Source organism: Strongylocentrotus purpuratus, unplaced genomic scaffold (genome assembly GCF_000002235.5).
Source record: "Strongylocentrotus purpuratus isolate Spur 01 unplaced genomic scaffold, Spur_5.0 spur5_scaffold_16, whole genome shotgun sequence".
NCBI lineage: Eukaryota > Metazoa > Echinodermata > Echinoidea > Camarodonta > Strongylocentrotidae > Strongylocentrotus > Strongylocentrotus purpuratus.
The window spans coordinates 20,824,041-20,846,450 of NW_022145601.1; the positions used below are offsets into that span (position 1 = coordinate 20,824,041).

At 36.4% G+C, this 22,410-nt stretch overlaps 1 protein-coding gene and 1 non-coding gene across 6 annotated transcripts in view; one reads left to right on the forward strand and one right to left on the reverse strand.

The window, feature by feature from the left end:
* The first annotated feature begins 3,167 nt into the window (after positions 1-3,167).
* On the forward strand, positions 3,168-3,239 carry TRNAG-UCC. The gene has a single exon. It is a non-coding gene; the product is annotated as a tRNA-Gly (tRNA).
* A 3,291-nt stretch (positions 3,240-6,530) lies between these two features.
* The window catches only part of LOC115918687 (ATP-dependent translocase ABCB1-like), a 49,233-nt gene continuing 33,353 nt past the window's right edge, over positions 6,531-22,410 (reverse strand). For 4 of the 5 annotated variants that reach the window (XM_030987027.1, XM_030987025.1, XM_030987026.1 and 1 more), the window contains 10 exons: positions 21,554-21,733; positions 18,681-18,764; positions 17,690-17,893; positions 16,494-16,594; positions 15,449-15,589; positions 14,531-14,687; positions 13,652-13,849; positions 12,970-13,173; positions 7,717-7,863; positions 6,572-6,766 (listed from right to left, as the gene is read on the reverse strand). In XM_030987027.1, the coding sequence (XP_030842887.1) occupies positions 6,572-6,766; positions 7,717-7,863; positions 12,970-13,173; positions 13,652-13,849; positions 14,531-14,687; positions 15,449-15,589; positions 16,494-16,594; positions 17,690-17,893; positions 18,681-18,764; positions 21,554-21,733 (1,611 nt within the window). Of the gene's footprint in view, positions 6,767-7,716; positions 7,864-12,969; positions 13,174-13,651; positions 13,850-14,530; positions 14,688-15,448; positions 15,590-16,493; positions 16,595-17,689; positions 17,894-18,680; positions 18,765-21,553; positions 21,734-22,410 lie in introns of all 5 variants that reach the window. The other variant, XM_030987028.1, reaches the window with a different exon arrangement.

Sequence of the window (22,410 nt, forward strand, 5' to 3'; positions counted from 1 at the left end):
AGTAAGTAGGGGGAGATTGCATAGCGCTGGAGGACATTGTTAAAATTAAATCGGCCAGATTCTGGACTAGAATGATGCAAGTAGTGGATTAGAATGTACTAATATAAATTCGCATTTTTATGCTTTTTCATTTATATATTTTATTTTTCAAATAGTTCTTGTGTACATGTCTTATGTATCCTTCTAGTGCTTTGACAAGAATTAAAATCTACATAGTACAGGGAAACTAAAAACCAGTGTTAATTATAGTTGTTTTCAGCTGTTGCAATGCTTAAAAGCTCTATACGTTTTATGTTGTCCAAACTGTCTTTAAAACACACATTGTATATAGATGAATGTACATAATTATCGTCCCTATTTTCATGAAGTGACGGTAGTGAGGAAAATCGTAATGCAAAGTGAATGCGATTTTTATTCACTACCGTCACTTCGTGAAAATAGGGACGATATATTACCGTTTAGAATAGGAATTTTTTTTTTAATTATTCAATGTTTCTTTGTTTTCAACCTACTATAATTTGTTTCATTTCTGTAACATTACTTTAAATAGTGTAAAAACATATTTGATTTATGTTATTATTGTTGTTGGTGAATAAAATCACTCACTCATTCAATCTATCCATCCATAAACCAACCCTCTGTTTGGAATGTTTTGATATGTCCTTGCTTTTCTAAAAATTCTATGTAAAAAATAAAAAATAATTTGAATATGCCCACTGGATTTTGCGTTATACCTTTTAAAAGGATTTAAATATATTTGTTGGTATTTTTTTGCCATGTACTGAACTATTTTGTATATTTATTTCTACTAATGTGAATTGTGAACATAGAGTTTGCTAATGAAATATCTTACTTATAACATGGAGAAATCTAGCTTGCATATACTTCACTGATTTTAATTCTTGAGGAATTTCTTATGTTAATTATATTTTTCTTAAATATAATTGAATAGCCACTGTATTCAAATACCACCAATAATAAGAATAATTCTCTTATTTGTTTTATGTCGAGGAAGATTATTGGGTATAGTCTTATGTACAAATGAGAGGAGATGGAAGATTTATCACATCAACTTTTGTTTTAATTATTCAAGCACTTCTTCTTTTTTTAATGTTGGGGTAATGTGCTTTATCAAGTCCCAAGCAGCAAATTTGTTACCTTGTATTTTTCATCAAGCACATGAACCATTTTTCAGGCATATATCAGGGAAATTCTCCCTATATGTTCTTTAATGGTTTCTTTATAGTACCTTACAATTTGCTCAAAGGCTAAATTGAACTTTCTATTCTTTGTGTTTTTACCCACCTGACTATTCATCAGACTTCAGAACGATTTTATGTTTTAGTACAGAATTGATTTGTCGTATGAAACCACTATAAAGCCTACTCCCATTATATGTCTCATTATTTTAGGGGTGCTAGGGTAATTTTTTAACATGGTATTTTATCCAGTGACTAAAGCATTAACTCACTGCACTGGTGCAAGAATAAGAGATGATTGTAAATAATAGTTTCAGCAGTATTATGTACATGTTTCTTTGATGAATGTGGATTATGTGCCATTTCCACTGACATGTGAATGTGTTATTGTGTGATTATATAATGCACCATTGTATCAATATATCATTAAAAAGATATTAAAGTGCGAAGAAAAGAGAAAAGTAAATGTATGAAGGTGAATAGTATCAGATTTCATTATTCAATAATTATTAATTGAGCTGTTGATATTATTTTCAATTTTTCAGATTTGTATACGAAACCTGCATATCGTATTGAAATTAAATTGGCTGGTATGTTAATTTCATAATGTTTGGTTCAGGCCTTCTAACAATATTAGACAAATAAATAATGTAATTTAGCACCATGCATACATATTCATTCTGAAGATGAATTGTGGTGTTGGATATATACTGATGTAATCGAGGGTTATACCCCTTTTCTGGTCAGAAGCTAATTAATTTTATTGATATTGTAACTCATTTTATCAGTATTTTGCATCTTTTTCTAAAAGAAAATAAATACCAGTCGATATTGACTGAAACTCCATGCATATAGCCTGTATAGTGTTAATTTCTTGTCTAAAGCTCGAGGAAAAGAAAGATAAGAGTTGAGCTAATATTGATTTTGAAAGTACCATGCGCAGCCCGGCCTTATAATATTGGAATTGTGGACTGCAATATCTCTTCACATAATTTTTGACTGAAACCAAGTTTGAAACATCTTTTTCCTGGTTTTTTTTTGTCTCCCCCCCCCCCGAGAAGGGTGCTATAGTGCATTTCAAGTAATATTCCTACCAGGTACATTATACCTGAGCTGTGCTCAAAAATGTATATTAACGTCTTGCTAAAGGACGTTAGTCCTTATTTAGATCTATGGCAGATATGATAGTGAGCGAGTGAATGAGAGAGCAAGTAAGCTTTTTTTTTTTTGGGGGGGGGGGGGGGGTGAAGGTCCTAGATGTTTCTAAAATTGTTTGACCATATACATGAGCCAGATTAGGTCGACTAATGCATTCAGATAACCACTCCAGCAAAGCATAGAGAGTCAATGCTAATGCGTATTGACCTTTAACACTGCACTGCACTACGTGTAAATAGGCAGTATTTGGATACATGAATAGTCAATACACTCATAACACACAGATGCAGACAATTATGCCGATGCAGTTGATCGGCATGTTTGACAGTAGACTCACAATTTGAATTTTTTAATTATTCTTTCTAACATCGGAAAGATAAACAAATAGTATTTTACTGCTATTTAGGTGTCATCAATCGTCACTAAAGTAACGATTTTGAGTGAAATCAGTTGAGTTTCGTACAGTGGTGTTTGAAATGTTGAGAATCAACAGCATAGCTTTTAATACACAGCCAGGATAGTAATGCAGCTATGTGTGGGTCCGTCGCGACGCGTCGGCGTTGACGTGTGTTTTTTTAAGAGCACACAAATCAGCGTATGGGACTGAATATAAATTTACGTTCTGAAATCGTTGTTTTACGGGCAATTTTTCGTATGCTGGGTTGAGCAATTGGCCTAAACATTATAAAAATCTCGGGAAATTACTTCGGTGAATCGAAATGTAAGCAAATATTTTATTTGGGTAAAGATACTTATTTTCGATACGTATCTAATTTCATTAACGTAAATGCCCCTCAATGGTCGTGCGAAGCGTTGGTGGTATAATGGTTAGCATAGTTGCCTTCCAAGCAATTGATCCGGGTTCGATTCCCGGCCAACGCAGATGGCATATAATTTTTGTTTCACCTTCCTCTGTTTTTTAATACACATTACTCTAATTATTACTTTCACTTTCTTATTTTCACACATTTCACTGCTTTTATGCCATTTTAATATCATTTAAAAGTAGTTAAAGTACCAGTATAGGCAATACCATACTTTTTTAATACACATCACTTTAATTGTCACGTTCACTTTCTTATTCTTATGCGATTCACTGCTCTTATCCCATTTTAATATTATACAAAAGTAGGTAGTACCGTACAATAATTTTGCTAACAGTACAAGTATTTATAGGCCTACCTATTTTCCTTGTCGGCTCAATACTCTTTATACAACTAAATACTTTATCTCTCAGTCAGTCACCTCCTTCTAAAAAAAGGATCTGCATGCACACACCAATCATATTAAGATTTATCCAAAGATTTTTTTTTTCTTCTTCAATTCATACTTTCACCACTAAATTCTAAACTATAGTAATAGTCTTTATTGTACTCCCAGTTTGACTGAGATTGACTGCTCGATCAGCCATAGATATTAAAATGGAGAAAAACTCAAATACTTATATACGAAGCATTTCCAAATACGTCTTCTTATACAAAAACACCTTCCTGGACAATTAAATCCACATTTAGTGCAATTGGCTGAATAAAAATGAATCATCATTTATTGATTTGTCAAAACATATATATATACTATATGACTGAAATACTGGCATAAAATAAGGATTAAAATAATCTAATTGAAATATGTGAAGTAAAACACTATAGAAAAATATTTTGGTAAAATAATAATAATTATATTTGAAAGTTGCATAGCCACAAGGGCAAAAAAGTATATATCATGAGTTGGTGATGCTAAATGAATACTGAAGAACATATTAATAGCTTTCAGAACTCTTCCTCACTTGATAATGCCGTTCACTACAAATGAGTATTGTGTTATTTTGATACTGAGGGGTAAGAGATATTCAAGTTTCTGATTCATTTCTTTAGCTGCATGCATACATGATGCAAAATCAATCCTATATTTCATGGACATATAGCAAGACAGTTTATTGCCATTTGGTCTACACTCAGTTCGTCTACTACCTCAATCAGTCTATTCCCATATGGTCTACACCCAGTCTGTTTAGGCCTATGCTATCCACATGGTCTAATAATCAATTGGTCTAATGATCATTTGGTCTAATTGTCATTTAGTCTAATTCCCAGTTTGTCTAATGCCCATTTTGTCTTCTATCCATGTGGTGTAATAATCATTTAATCATAAATAATGATAATCATGAAATGATAAATAGACCTCACAGATAGTAGACAAAAAGGGCATTAGACAAATGGTTTGACCATATGGAAATTAGACCAAATGATTATTAGACCAAATGATAAGAAGACAAAATAATTATTAGACCATGTGGATAGTACCGGTAAGGAAGGGCTGGGTGTAGACTAATTGAGTAGTAGATGAACTGGTTGTAGACCAACGGCATTTCACCAGCAAGTCAACCCCCAAATAAAATTGTTACATAATATTGCATTCATTGTATTAACATGTTTCACATAATGCCTGTCTATTGAACACTGATAAAAACCCGTCTTTGAAACCCATGGAATGACAAATTTGCTTGGAAACATATATATATATCATAAAAACTATCATAAAAATCATCATTATTCTAGACCTACCGTCTTCTTATCTCTACATTATAAATCTAGTTAATAATGAAAGACAAAAAATGAAAAATAATCACTGTGTCAATCATTTCATGAGTTTATATACAAGGCAAATGTACACACGTAAATAAAAGTTCAAGCACAGTTCATAGTGTGAAATATATTTGATACATTGTCACAGAATAGCAGTTGATTTAAAAACATATACATCGTTATCTTGAGTTTGACACCTTTTCAAACAATAAGTTACAGATCTCTTTTCCTGTATTACACAATAACAAAAGTAGAATGTAGATTTGTGTATCATTCATGAATACAGAAATTGCATTCACTTTTTGGTGCAACAATAATTTATTTTCATATATGAATATAATGTCAAAGATATTACAAATCTAAAACATGGATATATATGTGTATATCTGCTCTACATCATGATCTGGCTGGATATCAATTTAAACGTTATACTTTAAGCATAGTTTTGCTCACAAATATACAGTATAAAGAAAAAGGGGGGGGGGATAAATTCCTCCAATATTTGACTAAGGGGGGATGGCCAATGTAATGTAATTAAAAAATTAAGACTGATATATTTTGAGGTATATAATAGACATAAAATATATGACATACAGTTACAGAATCTATAATTTTTGCATTTATGTTGTACATAATCATACTATGGCAGCACAGCTAAAGCCGGGGAAATAATCTCCAAGTTTGGAAGCGCTTAGTGATTCTAATAAGCGTTATATAAAAACTGAATATTATTATTAAAATCATTATTACTAGCACCCAGATATTGTGGAGGTGTTGTGGTTTAGTGGTTCATTTACTTGATTCTCAATCCAAGGGGTGAGGGTTAAAATCAAAGCCCTGCACTATGAAACGTCTTCTGGCGAGACATTTATCCACATTTGCCACTCTCAATCCAGGTGTAAATGGGTACCTGGCAAGTGCTAGGGGTAATACAGATTGCAGGGCCCTTTGGAAGATCGATGCTGATGAGGGTTCCCTGGGTAAACAATATCATCATTACATTGTATTTCATTATATCATACTTGGAGCACAGCGTTGGCCGCATATACACTTCTGACTGAGCAAATGTACAAATTACCCCTAAATATCCACAGATCTTTTAAAAATGGAGAACTCCCACTTTGTGCACTTAAGAATAATCACTGCCAAAGTGGTGGAGCTGCTTCATGGATACCTTTTGTTTGCCCTCTTAAAAAGCATACTTTCCCATCTATTTATCACAGATTGTGCTGTCTGTGCATAAATGAACAGTGATTACATCACTTTTGTGAGCACGTAACCAGCACTCCTCTTGAATGGGTTTCAGTGCAAATCAAGGGTTCAGCGATAGAAAGACGTAACTCAAGATTTTGCCAAAATGAGTATCTGATATTAAAATGTTCAGAAAAATGTGGGCTTTCCAGGAAACCCAACCATTGATGTCAATGGCTAGTGAAACATAGACTTAACTCCGGCCCAAGCGCTCCGTGACACATAAACAATTTTTTCTCAAAATGGCCAAAATGGAATTACATCTTTGTGTCACTGAACCCTCTAAATGACCTTTATCTGCCGATGTACAGATAGTATCTCTAAACTAGCTCTCTTATTTACATTGTACTTCATCGAGGCAAGAATTATCACTATGACCTATGACCTCTGACCTCCTGTTAGGGTATAATAATAACCCTTCTTATTGAGGAGTTCTTGATGACTCCCGCTCTCGACGACGACCCCGTCTCTGATAACTGCGATGATGTCCGCGTTCTGAATCGTGGAGAGACGATGGGCAATGACGATGGATGTCCGGCCTTCTACGGCAGCGTCCAAAGCCTCTTGTACAATCTAACAGAGCAAGAAGAGGTGATTCATCATAAGAAATTAAATGTTTGGTTGATGTACATGTTAGGAGTAAAATGTAGTACAAGTTCTTATTTACTTGTTGGTAATACTTAACTTTTGAAAAAACATATTAAAAAACCAATTTTGGAAATGCCCCCATCTCAAAAAATGAAATGGAAGCTCTTATTACCATTCATGTGAAAGATGTGTTTTAACTAAACCATAATAATACAAATTTTGCTGGGAAACCGCCTACCAATTGATATATTTGGCAAAGTATTATATCTATCCGGACCGGACAGATATGGCCTATGTGTTGTGTAGTCCCTTATACATCTTTCCGTGTACAGTGCTTTTAATTTTCCCAAGACTGGGCCAAATTTCTTATCATTTTGATGATTCCAGAACCTTGCAGTACACACCAATACTTATATGCTAGATGATCAACCTTTTCTGATCGATTTCACAACGTTTCTTTCACAATGCAATCGCTTGACCAGAACTGGTCTTTACCTTTAATGTTGATTAAATCGTTCAAAATGTCAATGGATGATGGGTAAAAGTATGGAATTCCAACACAGACATTAACACAGAGAGACACGCCAGAGGGCAGGGTATAATCTAACCTTAAATACAATGAAATCTGTATAGAAAGACTGCCACAAGGAAAACAACAAATTGTTTATGGGAGGCAGGTTGTTTTATACTTCACTTTATATCTCTACAGGTGGTCGCTAAAGCAGAATCAATTGCAGGTTTGATTGCAGGTTTGATTGCAGATTTGATTGAAGGTTTGATAGCAGGTTTAATTGCAGGTTTGATTTGCAGGTGTGATAGCAGATTTGATTGCAGGTTTGATTGCAGGTTTGATTGCAGGTTTGATTGCAGGATTGACCCTCTATTGGTTCCTAGAAGCCAGTATATGTGTAAGACAAGAGTACTAGTTTAGTTACCTTTTCGCTCTCTGTATCAAGTGCTGAGGTAGCTTCATCCAGGAGTAGGATACGAGGATTTCTAGCCAGAGCTCTGGCGATGGCTACTCTCTGCTTCTGACCACCTGATAACTGAGCTCCTTTCTCTCCTACCAATGTGTCATAACCCTAGAAATAAGAGGGAAAAGGGTTTCACGTAAGTAATCTGTTTGTGTAGTGGTTCATTCATGGTCATACATGTTAGTTTCAATGACAAATCATTTTTACTTTATTTAATTACAAAATGGCAAATTCTTAACTACATACAAGAAGGAGCATTTAAGAGGAAGGGGGAAGGAGGGAGGGAGACAAAGGAGGAGGAAGAAGAAGGGAGGCAGAAGGGGGAGGAAGAGGAAAGAAGGAGAAAGAAGGAGAAGGAAGGAGAAAAGGAGCAAAAAGGAGGAGCATGGAAGAGGACGGAGGAAAGAGGGAGGGGAACAAAGGAGAAGGAAGAAGAAGGGAGGAAAAAGGGGAGGAAAAGGAAAGAAGGTGAAAGGAGAAGAAAGGGAAAGATTGAGGAAGGATAAAAGGAGGAAAGGGAGGAAGAGGCCTATGTTTTATCTTTTATCATTTTTTATCATCTTTTACCACTTGGAATTGCATATATTCGTGTGAATCATCTCAATATGTTGCTATTCTTCTGCTGAGCTGATATCCAGTATTCTTGCCACTTCTCTAGAACTTATATCGTAAGTTTATATATTGCATGTTTTTTACGACTCTTCGTCTCCGATATACGTAGTCCCAGACATGGCAAGTAAAGTACGTTCGAATAAATATCATGGTAAACCTGGAGAAAAAACTTTTAAGTACAAACTGCCCAAAGGGATTACAAGTGGAAGTATTTCCTTTTCACTCAGCCTAATTTTCAATTGCCATAAATCTGTGCCCCAGGGACTTTCGCCGACAGACTTTTATTTGGGCGAACTATCACAAATTTATCCCGATTTGAACATTGAGATAGGTCGCCATTTTGTAATCATCGACGAACCTGATCGTACGAACCATTCAACATCTTCAATGTCTAACAATAGTTCTATTGTCAGTATCAACAATGATGAAAGCACTCAAAGTGAGGATCACGACCCTGTACGAAACTGCATGTTATGTAACTTGATGTGTGACGTAACAGAGAGCATTTGTATGAAATGCAGATGTATTAATCAACGACTTGATCAACTTACAATGGATATGAAACAGGTTAAGCACGCCATTGTCGCTATGCTTGACAACCCACAGTCAAACACGTCATCATCTCAACGACCTCCATTTTCAAGCACCCACCAAACGTCACAACCGTCACCCCCAGGCACATCCAGTCTACCAGTCCATCCTCCAAGGCCACGGAAGGGACCATCATCATCATCTCAACCCCCTGGGATACCATCTCGATCTTCTTTTCCTCAGGCTGCCCCAGCTCCCGTACCCTCCCAAGCCGCCACAGCTGAACCCTACCAGTACGCCTTCCCTCCGCTACGCCCATCGAGCTACATTAATCCTCCATACCCACCAAAACCTCATCCGAACGCCTACGCACCATCGCATTATCTTTCACCCCCGAGCCACCCCCAGCCACCACGCCCCACATTTCAACCATCAATGTTCACGCCAAGACAACGATCAACTACCGCGACGCGTTTTGGTCCCTATGGAAACAGAGCATATGCATCAGTAGTCCGCGAATCATCTACAATGTACGGGACATGTTGCGAATACTGCGCTGAACCCAATCATAGAGCTAACACTTGTCGACATGGAATCCAACTCCAATGTCGCCGATGTAACCAGCTTGGTCACAAAGAGAAGTTTTGCACTTATTAAAAGACTGGCCAAGAAGAGAGTGCCAATGATCACTCGCCTGTGCACCTCGACGAGCCTAATATTAAAACATGTACTCCATATTTTGAACATGACAATAAAAATAATCCAAACAATCTAAAATGTATATCCTTAAATGCAAGAAGCGTTGTGAATAAGATCGACGAAATAAGAACAATTATTGAACATGATAAACCTGATGTTTTTTGTATTACGGAGACTCATTTATGTCCGGAAATTTTATCTTCTGAGATATTTCCCCAAAATTTTAAGGTAGTACGAAAAGATAGGAATAGACATGGTGGAGGAATTCTTATAGCATATCATAATATTTTGTCAGTACTCCATAGAGAAGACCTTGAGTCAAACTGCGAAATTATTTGGTGCGAATTATTTTTTAAAGAAACAAAATCTATTTTTCTTGGAGTTTTTTATAGACCTCCAAACAGTAAAATAGAAAGTATTTATGAATTTGAAAAATCTATGTCATTAATAACTCATAATGGTAAAAAAATATGCAATGTTATTCTGACAGGAGATTTTAATTTACCAAGTTTGAAATGGGTAAACGGATATAATGTCACATCCGAAAACTCTGAGTTAACAAAATATTTTATGTCGGTTATTGACAACAATTTTCTATATCAACATGTAAGTCAACCAACAAGAATTACTGATAAGACTTGTAACATACTAGATTTATTATTTACGTCTCATCCATCAGATGTGTCTAAAGTTAATATAATTCCTGGTATAAGTGACCATGAGGCTATAAGTTTCATTATTTGTTGTATGAATAACAGTGAATTAAAAAAGAAACATATATATTTTTATTCTAAAGCTAACTTTGAACAATTCCGAAAAGATTTGAAAGAAGCACCTTTATCTGAAGAAAACAGAGATGTTAATGTGAAAGAATATTGGCAGTTGATTAAATCTACAATAATAAAGATTTGTGATGCAAATGTTCCGCATGGTAATTTAAGAAAAGGATCAAATGTTCCGTGGGTAGATAAGGATTTAAGGAAATTGATGAGAAAAAGAAATAGAGCGTTTAAGAAAGCTAAAAGAACAACTAAGAGAACCCAATGGGAAAAATACAGACAGTTGAGAAAAGAAGTAAAAAAGAAAGTTAAATTGAAATATGTGAATTATTTACGCAATGATATATGCAATAGTCTTAAACGTAATCCTAAACTTTTTTGGAATTTTATTAAGTCCAGAAAGTGTGACCGTGGTATGATAGATTGCTTAAATGTCAGTGGTAGAATTATTACTGAAGATCAACAAAAAGCTGATGTTTTTAATGAACAATTTAATCAAATTTTTAGTAATTGTGAAACCCTTTCCCAGCCCGAATTAAATATTAATGCTCCTATTATGGAGGATATTCAATGTACCGAAGCTGAAGTCTTAAAGTTGTTAAAGAATGTAGACATTTCAAAAGCGCAAGGCCCCGATGAATTAGCCCCATATTTGTTGAAAGAAGGTGCAGAACAATTGGCACCTGCTCTTTGTAAACTTTATAAGCCCGAATCAAATAGTAATGCTCCTATTATGGAGGATATTCAATGTACCGAAGCTGAAGTCTTAAAGTTGTTAAAGAATGTAGACATTTCAAAAGCGCAAGGCCCCGATGAATTAGCCCCATGTTTGTTGAAAGAAGGTGCAGAACAATTGGCACCTGCTCTTTGTAAACTTTTTAATCTGTCTTTGTCATCAGGTGTATTGCCAGCCGATTGGCAAAAAGCTAATATATGTCCATTGTATAAAAAGGGTAACAAACAGGATCCGGGTAATTATCGCCCTATATCTCTTACGTCCATTACATGCAAGATCTTAGAACGCATAATTTGTAAACGTCTTATTGAACATTTTAATGAAAATAATATACTATGTGACAATCAACATGGTTTTCGGGAAAAAAGAAGTTGTGAAACACAACTTATAGAAGCAATTAATGATTGGAGTTATAATATGGAGTCTGGTTCAAGCGTCCACATTGCTTTCCTTGATTTTGCAAAGGCGTTTGATAGTGTACCTCACGACCTTTTAAGAACAAAACTTGAAATGTATGGTGTAAGATCTCAAAATTTAGAATGGATAATGAATTTTTTACAGAATAGATATCAAAGGGTGGTTATAAATGGCGAATGTTCTTCATGGATCAAAGTTAAATCAGGCGTTCCGCAAGGAACAATTTTAGGCCCGATATTGTTTTTATGTTTCATTAATGATATGCCTAATAATATTTCATCAACTATTCGATTATATGCGGACGATTGTATATTGTACCGTCCAATTTTCAATGTAGATGATTGCAAGATATTACAAAATGATTTAGAAGTTTTAAGTAAATGGTCTGAAACATGGATGCTCGACTTTAATGTATCAAAGTGTAAAACTATGAAAATGTCTCGAAAGCTTCACGATATAACATATAATTATTCTCTCAATGGACAGGAGTTAACAAATGTAAAGTCTGAAAAATACTTAGGTCTTGTAATAAATGATTCTTTAAACTGGAACGACCATTGCACTGACTTATATACAAAATGTAACAGGATCATGGGAATTATAAGACGGAATTTTGTTAATTGTCCAAAGTCTATTTTAAAAAGTCTTTTTGAATCACTAATTCGCTCACGTTTAGAATATTGTTGTACAGCATGGGATCCCTATAGAAACACACACAAAGAGAGGATTGAACGTATTCAAAAACGTTACGTAAGGATGATGTGTAAGGATTGGTCTACGAGTTATAACGTGTTATTACAAAATGTCAAAATGAATTTATTAGAAAATAGACGAAAGTACCATAGACTTGTTTTTTACTATAAGATTGTAAATAACTTGATTAATGTAGGAGAAGTAAATAGGTGCACACGAGCGAACAGAATAGGAAGAAATGATAATACTTTTAAGATGCACGTTCCATATGCCAGAACAGACTATTATATGAAATCCTTTTATCCCCAAACAATTAATGAATGGAATCAACTCCCACAAACAGTAGTAAACAGTCAATTGCTAAATACCTTTAAATCGGCTCTGGTAAAACATCTCAATCTAGATTTTTAAAATAGAAGTGTCTTGCAATTTCTAACTTGTATTTCTGTTGTTGTATTTATATTGAACTATAACCTATGTCATACTTCGATATTTTATGTATTAGTATTTACTGTGTAATTATGTATGCCATTTTACTGTCCATATCTGGGATGCAAACTTGTATGGGTTTTTCTAAACCTTGTTTTGTAACCCAAGACATGTATATATTTTTATATTGTCTGAATAAAATCAAATCAAAATCAAATCAAAAGGGATAACGAGGGAGGAAGGACAGGGAAGGAGGAAGGAGGAAGAGAAGGGGAGAACAAAATGGAGATAGAAAGAAAGAGGAAATCGCAGACTCACTGTAGGTAAAGTAGAGATGAAGTCATGAATGTTGGCCATCTTGGCAACCCTTTCAATGTCCGCCATGTCCATCTCCCCATCCACGCTGTACTGAATATTCTCCTTGATGGAGCATGCAAAGAGAATAGGCTCCTGACTGACGACCGATATGTTAGCTCTGAGCCACTGCACGTTCAGATCCGTGATGCTCTTCCCATCTATAGACTACGGACAATTGACAAAAGATGGATAGGGAAAGTGGCATTATGTGGCTTGATAGGACTCGATTACACTTCCATGAACAAAAGAGCATATTAAAGATTACAAAGAGGACAAGAATGTGACTTATTATTAGAAAACAGACCATCGACTAACGCTTGGGAGCCCCAAGAGAAAACAAACTGTCATAAGAAACTAAGTTGTACATTTTGTGGTTTGGATGCACATCAGTTAGCTTATGATTCTGGGCTGGTATTCAATGAAAATCATACTTTAGAATCATTGGACTTTTACTCAACCTCGGGCCAACATCGATGTTCAGTAGCACCTCATTTTACCCAAAGTCAAATAAGATGCAACTGAGTCCAAGACAGCTAGCAGACATCAGCTAATTACTTGGAAAGCCAGGCAGTTCATACATGCATGCCCATGGTTAGATCAATCCTCATGTATTATAAGGAGTAGAATCATTTTGATATCTTACCACTGAGCCTTGCTCGGGATCATAGAATCTTTCTAAGAGTGATACCAGGGTACTTTTACCACACCCACTCTCTCCTACCAGCGCTACAGTCTGGCCTGGTTTGATCGTTAGATTGAGTCCCTTGAGGATGTCTACGTCCGGTCTGGTAGGATACTTGAAGTCGATGGTGTTGTAGCAAATCTCTCCATTCAAGGTACTCTGTAATAGAACACAAAACCAAGAGAAATATCCGGTAATACAATTCTCAATAGATTGAAAAAAATTGAAACTGAAAACTAATGCTACAATATTATTTGTAAATCTTGAATGTTATATTTGTCAGAACATTGACATACAAATATACAAAACATGTGTTACATTTGTTTTGTAGAAAATAAAAAATAATGCTGTAGTACACATTTATAACTTAACTGCTAAAGAGACAAGTGTAATTCATATCACCACAATATATACTCTGACATTAATTAGTTTATGACAAAATTTATACATCACAAGACACAACATGAAAATGACAACCAGTATTTCTTTAAAACCTTTGAACTGAAGAACAATTTTACACATGCTACTGCATTGCTACATTAAAAAAATACAGTTTACTGAGTGGAACACTAATCCTAAATCATTGCATTCACTTGTAGGTTTCAGAGGTAAAACATTTTATAACCCATCACCATCCCCAAATCAGGATTGCTTTGCTCGAGTTCATTCTATGAGTGACACAGTGCATGGGAATTGTAGCAAGCTACATGTATTGGTGTGTTATACATGGATAAGCATACCAAAAGATTCCAAGCCAGTCGTATATTTTTCAGATATTTATCTTCTAAACTGTTTTTTTTTTAATCTGCAAATAAGTGACAAATATTGTGTATGACTTACAGGTTTAAGGCCGCTCTTGGAATAGTTATCAATAAGAGGTTTTGTGGCAAATAAATTGAGGATGACATTAGCGGAGTGCCTGGCTTTGGCATAGTCTGGCAGGAAAGCTGATGCTTGACCAAGTGAGATACCGGCAAAGGCGATACCAAAGACAACTCTGCAATCAAGAAAGCAATATAACATATTAAAGTCGATGGATAAGTAATCATATGAATCTTTCCAGAGTCATAGGCTGTTCTACATATAACAGCTCAAATTATGATATTTGCAATACTAAAAATGATATTACTTTTGTTAATTTTTTTTTTAAAAGGTTATAAAAGGGCTAACAATTTTTTTTTAAATACATAGAAGTTGGACCAACTAAATTACCTTGTTATCAATGTTTGCTATAACAATGTTCTTTATCATGAACTTCCTCTGTATTTCATCTTGAATTTCTGAAAACAGTCTTATGAATTGGATGTTTGAATCATATAACTCCAACTAAAGTTTCCTTGTAGGCCTGGATGTAAATATTGTCTCCTCTCTTCTTCACCCTTGACAATCTGGATGTTTTATAATGCTTTTCTCTTTTCTCCTTCTTTTTGTTGATGAAATTTTTTTGCATTCTTCAATGAAATTGTTATCATAAACTTAATAGACAGACATATTAACATGAAGCAAGTGAGATAACAGAAATACAGAAGCCCCACTGCACTAGTTTGGCCAGGAGGGATTAGCTCTCCCTGCATGGTCACTGACAGGTGGTTATCTCATTAAATCAGCTCTCAATTGACATAAGAAAAAGAGGATCATGGGGGACCAGGGGACCAATAGTCACCGATTAGGCATCGTTTACTATATAGAGGGCGCAAGTAGCTATGATTAGTGCAGTTGGGCTTTAAACCTAAGTACAAGAGGTATGTTAGAACTCACTTGAATACTTCATCCGTCGTCATCTCTCCCTGAGATACAAGGTAACCACCGAACCTGAAGGCTGCAGCGTACAAGAAGAACACCATGCCCTGGGTGATGCCAAAGGCTACAGCATAGTATTGAGTGTTCACCTGGCCCTGACTGCAGAGGAACAATGTCAAAGACAAGAAGAAAAAAAACGTCAGAGATAACGAAAAAGCGTAAAAGATAACAAAAAAAACATCAAAGATAACAAAAAATATGTCAAAGACATCGAGAAACCGTCACAAATAACACAAAGTCTGTGATAACATGATGTGTAAACAGTAAGGTAGCTTAGTGAACTGTAGCAGCACGAATAGACACATCCAGAATGCAAAAGCAATTAGGATGTTTGCTAATTAGAAATTCTTTTGTGACATAATTCTTTCAATGAGAGTTTAGGTAACATTAAGCCTAATCAAGATAGTATGTGTTCAACAACCTAAGCCTAATCATGATAGTACATGTTCAACAACTCCACAACCTAGCGATGTGGTTTGAACTCTATGTAATAAAATTATGATTTTCAAGAATTATGCATCCTGCGTTACGTACGTGTGGGGGTCTAAATCACTTCCTTTACTCGTCAGCTGGCCAAAGCATCCTTACCTTGACAAAGATATATATACATGTATATAGGTACGGTATCCCGTTTCTAGGACAATTACCCCCTGAGCAATCACCCCCACGGAAAATTACCCCCCAGAAAACTACCTCCTAAGGACTATTACCCCCTGGATAATTACCCCCTTAGGACAACTGATATGAGGTATCCCAACACCCCCATATTCAGTTATTATTTGCTTATGTAATTACTTGCTCACTAATGTACGTTTCTAAGAATATTTCAGTCTACAGTACGCATTCTTTGCCCTAATTCTTTACATGACGTGAAACTGTATAGAGTTCAGTCTCACACTGGAAAATCACAAAAAGGAAAGAAAAACGAAAGACCCTGGAAAGAAAAAAATACTCATGAACACACATTCCAAATACAACCTATGAATAACAAAGGGCTTCTTACACAAAAGGCAGCTGTAGCATATCGGCATATCCCTGGTACATTTTATCTTCTAGAGTGAGAGAGGCGACCGTCCGTACATTTTCTATGGCTTCAGCAGCGATCTATGTGTGACAAACAATGAAAGGAATGTAGATTTGAATGTAAAAAGTGTATTTATGTCAGTAAATATATAATAGAGTGGTGAAGTGTGAAGTCATCAAAAACCTATTTTGGGAATTTCTCAATTTTTTTCTTCATTTTCCAAAAGAGCATCAAAAATAATGTCTAAATGTAGATTACCAATTGAATATGTTAAGTTCAGAACATTACGAGCCAGAGCAATATAACACTGAGTTCCTATAGGACATCTATTTCTTCAGGTGGTCATATCTCAGCCAATACTTTACATATTCAATTGGTTTTCAACATTCAAACATTATTTATGATGCTCTTTTAGAAAATGAAGAAAAGATTGAGAAATGACGGATGATAGTTTTTAACAAGAATTAAAACCATTCATGTAAATAATAACAAATGGTGATCATGGCATGATGAGCCTGGAAGCCTGTGGGTAAACAGCAATTCTTTTTGTTCTTATTTTGTCCGGTGGGGCATAGCAAAGAGGTTTCCCATGTTCTTATGACCAGCAGAAATATGTGTTTAGTGTTTTACTGTCTTTTAAAATCATATGCCATGACATGATGATGATGATGATGATGATGATGATGATGACAATAATAATCATAGTAATATGTCTTGTTTACCCAGGGTAGCCTCACCAGTATCAATAATATTCTCCCCAAGGGCCCTGCAATCATACAATCACCCTGACTTTAGCTGAACTACCATGAAACAGTGCTCAAGCATTCCAGGAATTTCTTCCTACCAATTACCCATTAACCACACCTGGGTAGAGTATGGCAGGTGTAGATTAATGTCTTGACGAAAGATATTAGTGCCACGGCAGGACTCGAACTGCAAGCTACATAATCAACAGTCCGGTGATTTATACACTGGTATTATTGCACTTTTGAGATATTATCTCATTTCTTGAATTATTCTTTCTCTTCTGCTCTGGACCTTCTTTTCATCTTACATATGATTCTGATAGCCCTATCCAATCCATTTGGAAATTTTTTAGAAAACAAAAAATTAATCATGAGATACAATGCAAATTGTTCTCTGATATTTGTTCCGATAAGCGAGTAAATTCTTACTTTTCCAGCTTCTTCAAGGAGTTCCGAGTCTCTCTTCTGTGTGCCTTGCATGAGCTTGAGCTGCAAGCCACCGGCCACAACAAGCAGAGGTACGCAGGCCAGGACCACCAAGGCTAGCTTCCAACCGAAGACAAACCCGATCACGAGTGCCGCCGCCAATGTGACCGCCGTCTGGAAGAGGGTGCTGAGGCGCACCCCTGTTGCCTGAAAGCGGGGAGAAAGGAGAGATGAAAGGATGGTGAGTCAGAGTGTAACTCTTATCCTGCCATAACGAATACAGCCTAATGCCACAGGGCTCATCCCTATTGTTCCAAGCCTCAAATCCCCCTCTGCCAAATTAATTTTGAGATAATCAGATTAGCGCGATGGTACTTTCAATAGCGCATGCGAAACACTAGACAGAGTGCAATGGGCATGAACAATAACTGCTATAACGAAGGCGAGCATGCATGCACAAAGCAGATAGGCGGTAGCTCGCTCGCATGAATGAAGCAACCAATCGATAGCCACTCGCGTGTACAAAGCACTATAACGGTAGCGTGCAAGCAGCCTTATGGCAAGATATGAGTTCAAAAACATAGTCACTGAATGAATAGCTTCAGTTTAAATAGTACTAAAAATTCACCCCCCCCCCCACAAAACAAATGTAAAAAAATCAAACTCTTAAGTTGCTTTCTTCGCCTCTCTGCATGGTGGCTTGTTTGCCACACATGCTACATGTATTTTGCCCAAAACGATAGGCACATGTACCAATTGATAAACTTATTGTTTTGTTCAACACAATGGCTTTGCAAAATTACCCATTTTTCTTGTATTGATAAGATTTATTACAATACTTTTAACACTGGTATAGGTTATTAATCTTGCACTGGAAACATTTGAAAAATCCTGAAGCCTTCTGTATAAGCTAACTTAGATAAATACAATATGGCACCAATAAGATATTTGAAGAGTCTTGGGATAAAATGATATCAGATCACCCAAAACTTACCCCTTTCACATTTGACGCATCAGCAGATAGACGAGTAGCCAAGGCACCTGTGCTATGAGTTGGTTGGTCAAAGAATGCAACATCCTGGGGGAAAAGGAAATAAAGTTAAGTTTCAATGGTTGCCGTAGAGAGGAAACTTGTGAGGTAAACATAAGTCACTGTGTGAACCCTGAGCCTCAAAGTTCGTGCAAATTCATAAAAATTTCTGAACTCTTTGCCCGCCACGTACACAATCCCCCTGTGCCACATTGTTTTTAGGGTGCCACCTTAGGAGGGGTTCTGCATGGACTATGCTTATTCAACTCGCAATAACTTTTGATTGGTGTACTGTAATGAAAAACTTTGTGTAGCAATATTGTATAGAAATTAATAGTCTTGCCAATGGTATCATTTTTGTAATGTATATTATCATAAATTTTGAGATTATCAACTATACATTTTGTATCCAAGTTTTCGTTTAGAAGGGTATTCTATACCTCTTATATCTAATACTTTGTTATGGAGGTTTATGTCCTGAGTTAGTTCATTGAAAAGATGTATTCATGAGCTTTCACTACATACCAAATTCATGTGTTGAAGGTCACAATGAGCCTGGTAATTTAGGATTGAATAAAGAGTAAGCCGACAATGAACTAATCTCCTATTGAAATTGACCCTGGGTACTTTTGAATAGACTTCCTGTCTCTTGATTGTACTTTGATGACCTTTATTGTGTCTGTAGGTAAGATGGTGTAACATTCTATTATTACTTGCAAGGCTGTGCAAGCTATTAGAATTGAAAGAAATGAACAGAAGAACTTATTGATTTTCTACACTAATAAGGCAAGCCATGAACATAATGTATGCTTGAAACATGTACTAAGTTATGAATTGTAGAAAGCTGATGTATAATAAATAAGAATAAAATATATTCGTCTACATATGTAGTCTCATATTGACATGTTCATTATAACAAGAGGTAGACAGAGAGAGGGAGAGAGAAAGAAAGAGAATAAGAACGAAGAGACAGGCAGATTGGGAAAGAAATAAGAAGAGACAGGGAGAGATAGAGAGAGAGAGAGAGAGAGAGAGAGAGAAAGAAAGAGATATAAGCAGATACAGAAAATGAGAGTGAGAAGATAGAGATAGAGGGGGAGGGGAAGAAGAAAGAGACAGGCAGATAGGGATATAAATAAGAAGAGACACGGAGAGAGAAAGACAGATAGGCAGACAGAGAAAGACAGAGGCAGGTTGAGATAATGAGAGTGAGAACAATATAGAGAGAGGCAGAGAGAGGGGAGGAAGAAAGAGGCAGGCAGATAGGGAGAGAAATAACAAGAGACAGGGAGAGATAGAGAGAGAGAGAGAGAAAGAAAGAGATAAGCAGATACAGAAAGTGAGAGTGAGAAGATAGAGATAGAGGGGGAGGGGAAGAAGAAAGAGATAGGCAGATAGGGATATAAATAAGAAGAGACACGGAGAGAGAAAGACAGATAAGCAGACAGAGAAAGAAAGGCAGAAAGAGAAAGTGAGGATGAGAAGATACAGAGGGGCAGAGAGAAATAAGAAACAAGGAGAGAGAGAGAGAGAGATAGCGGCAGATAGAGAAAGTGAGAGTGAAAAGAAGATATAGGCAGGGAGAGGGGAAGAAGAAAGAGACAGGCAGATAGGGAGAGAAATGAGAGAGAGAGAGAGAGAAAAGAGACAATCAGATTGCGAAAGAGACAGGCAGACAGAGAGGCGGATAGATAGAAAGAGAGAGATAGAAGGAAAAGGTACGGAGACAGAGAAAGTCAGGTATAGTCTTATGCACTCCTCAGGCTCATCCTCTGCTGAAACCATCGACACATCATCCCTAATTTCCTCTTCAAACTCGCTGTCTGAATCGTGATTGATGTCCACGCCATTATCATGTTCTGTGGGATTACGCAAAAGTGTACGTGTGGGACCAGGCTCATCTTCTTCGTCAGAGTCAGTCTCGCTCTCCTCTGAATAAGAGTCGGCTGTTGGAACAGGGTCCATCACAAGTTCTCGTACCTGATCAGCAGTGAAGAAGTCCCGTCTCCTCCTAATAGGGGCCATCCTAGCTCATCAGAATATTTGCAAAAGCAGTTTCAAAAACTCAATTTTTCTCGGAAAATGTCAATGTAAACAATGTCTGCGAAAGCGGTGCAATGAAGTGTGATGTGTATACAATGCGAAGCACGCATTACTATTGTGTGTGTGTGCGTACAATAGAATTAAATGCGTTCCGTGTGTATTGTGAATGAAATGTGACTTGAGTCGAAGTTGGCAGCCCGCTGTATGTTCCGCTAGCCGAACGAAGCGGGCAAAGAGTTAATGAGAAGAAGTGGAGGAAGAAACGGAATAAGAAAAGGGAAGAAGAGGAAAAAGAAGGTGAAATATAAATGAAGCTTAAGAAGAAATAAACAGAGGAGAAAGGAAAAATTGACTAGGTGACATTTACTCTTGACACTAAAAGCCTGAATTTTGTGATGAAGATGGCAAAAATATACTTTTTCTTAAAGAACAGATACAAAAGGAGTATGGAGAACAGGAGAAGAAGAAGGAAGATGAAGAAAGAGGATGATGAAAGAAGAAAAGGAAGAGGGAAGAAAGAGTAGAAGAAGAGGTGGAGGTAAACAGAGATAGGAGGAGATCTAGAGAAGGAAGAGGAGGGAGAAAGAAGAGATGGAGCAAAGGTGGGAGCTACAGAAAGGGAGGATGAAACAATTAAAGGAGAGGAAGAAAGAATAGAAGAAAAGGAAGATTAAAGAAAAGGAAGAGGAAGAAAGAACAGGATAGGAGGTGAAAGTAAGAAGAGGTGGGAAAAAAAAACAGGGAGGAGGGGAAAAAAAGGATGAAACAATGAAAGAAGAGGAGGGGTGACCAACCTGTCGTAGAATGGTGGAGAATGCTTTACTTCTAAGCCTCAACGTCAGTTCTTCTCCAGATATCGCAAGACAGCTGATGCTGACGGCATAACCAACAAACATGGTTCCTCCAAGAGCTACGAACATACAGGACCAGAACACAGCTGCCTCTTCTATTTCATCATTAGGTAAACTAAAGAGCTGCAAGAAATAAAAAAAGATAAATTTCCAGTGTTTCCTTCAAACTCAGTTACTTGTTTCGAAACCAACTCTACTGCGAAAATCAATTGTCAGTGCAAGTAACTTTTTTAGAGCAGCTTTAGATAAACTATATACCAAATATTTCAAAGCGCTTAGAGATGTCGTAAATGTTAAGTGCTAAATGAACCCAGCTAATTATCATTATCATTAAGCTTCATTTTTTAGAAATACTTTATTTTAACAAACCATTTTCTAAATTGCATATTGTGCAGTGGCTTTTGTTCTTCCTAACCAAGTATATTGAGTGATCTGTACAGCTTTTAACACAAAAGATTGACTGTTAAAGGGAGTGGATTGTCAGTTTCCACGTGCAGAAGGCCATAATTCACCAGAGTTGGAAAAAAACTGAGTACAACTCTGCACCCAGCAAACCCGTAGGCCAATCGAGAATTACCCCCTAGTCTCTCAGAGAGTTTTCGGGTGAGGGAAGAGCAATGCATTACATAAGGTGTAATGGTCCTAAAACTAAAGGCTAACCCTGGTGATGGAAAACACCTGTTATTGGGTAAACACCCGAACAGTGTCGAATTCCCCATGAGAGCTGACTTCTATGTGTCTTTAAAACACAGAAGAACATTTCACACTTATCAGGGGGACATTTGGGAATAACTTGTTCT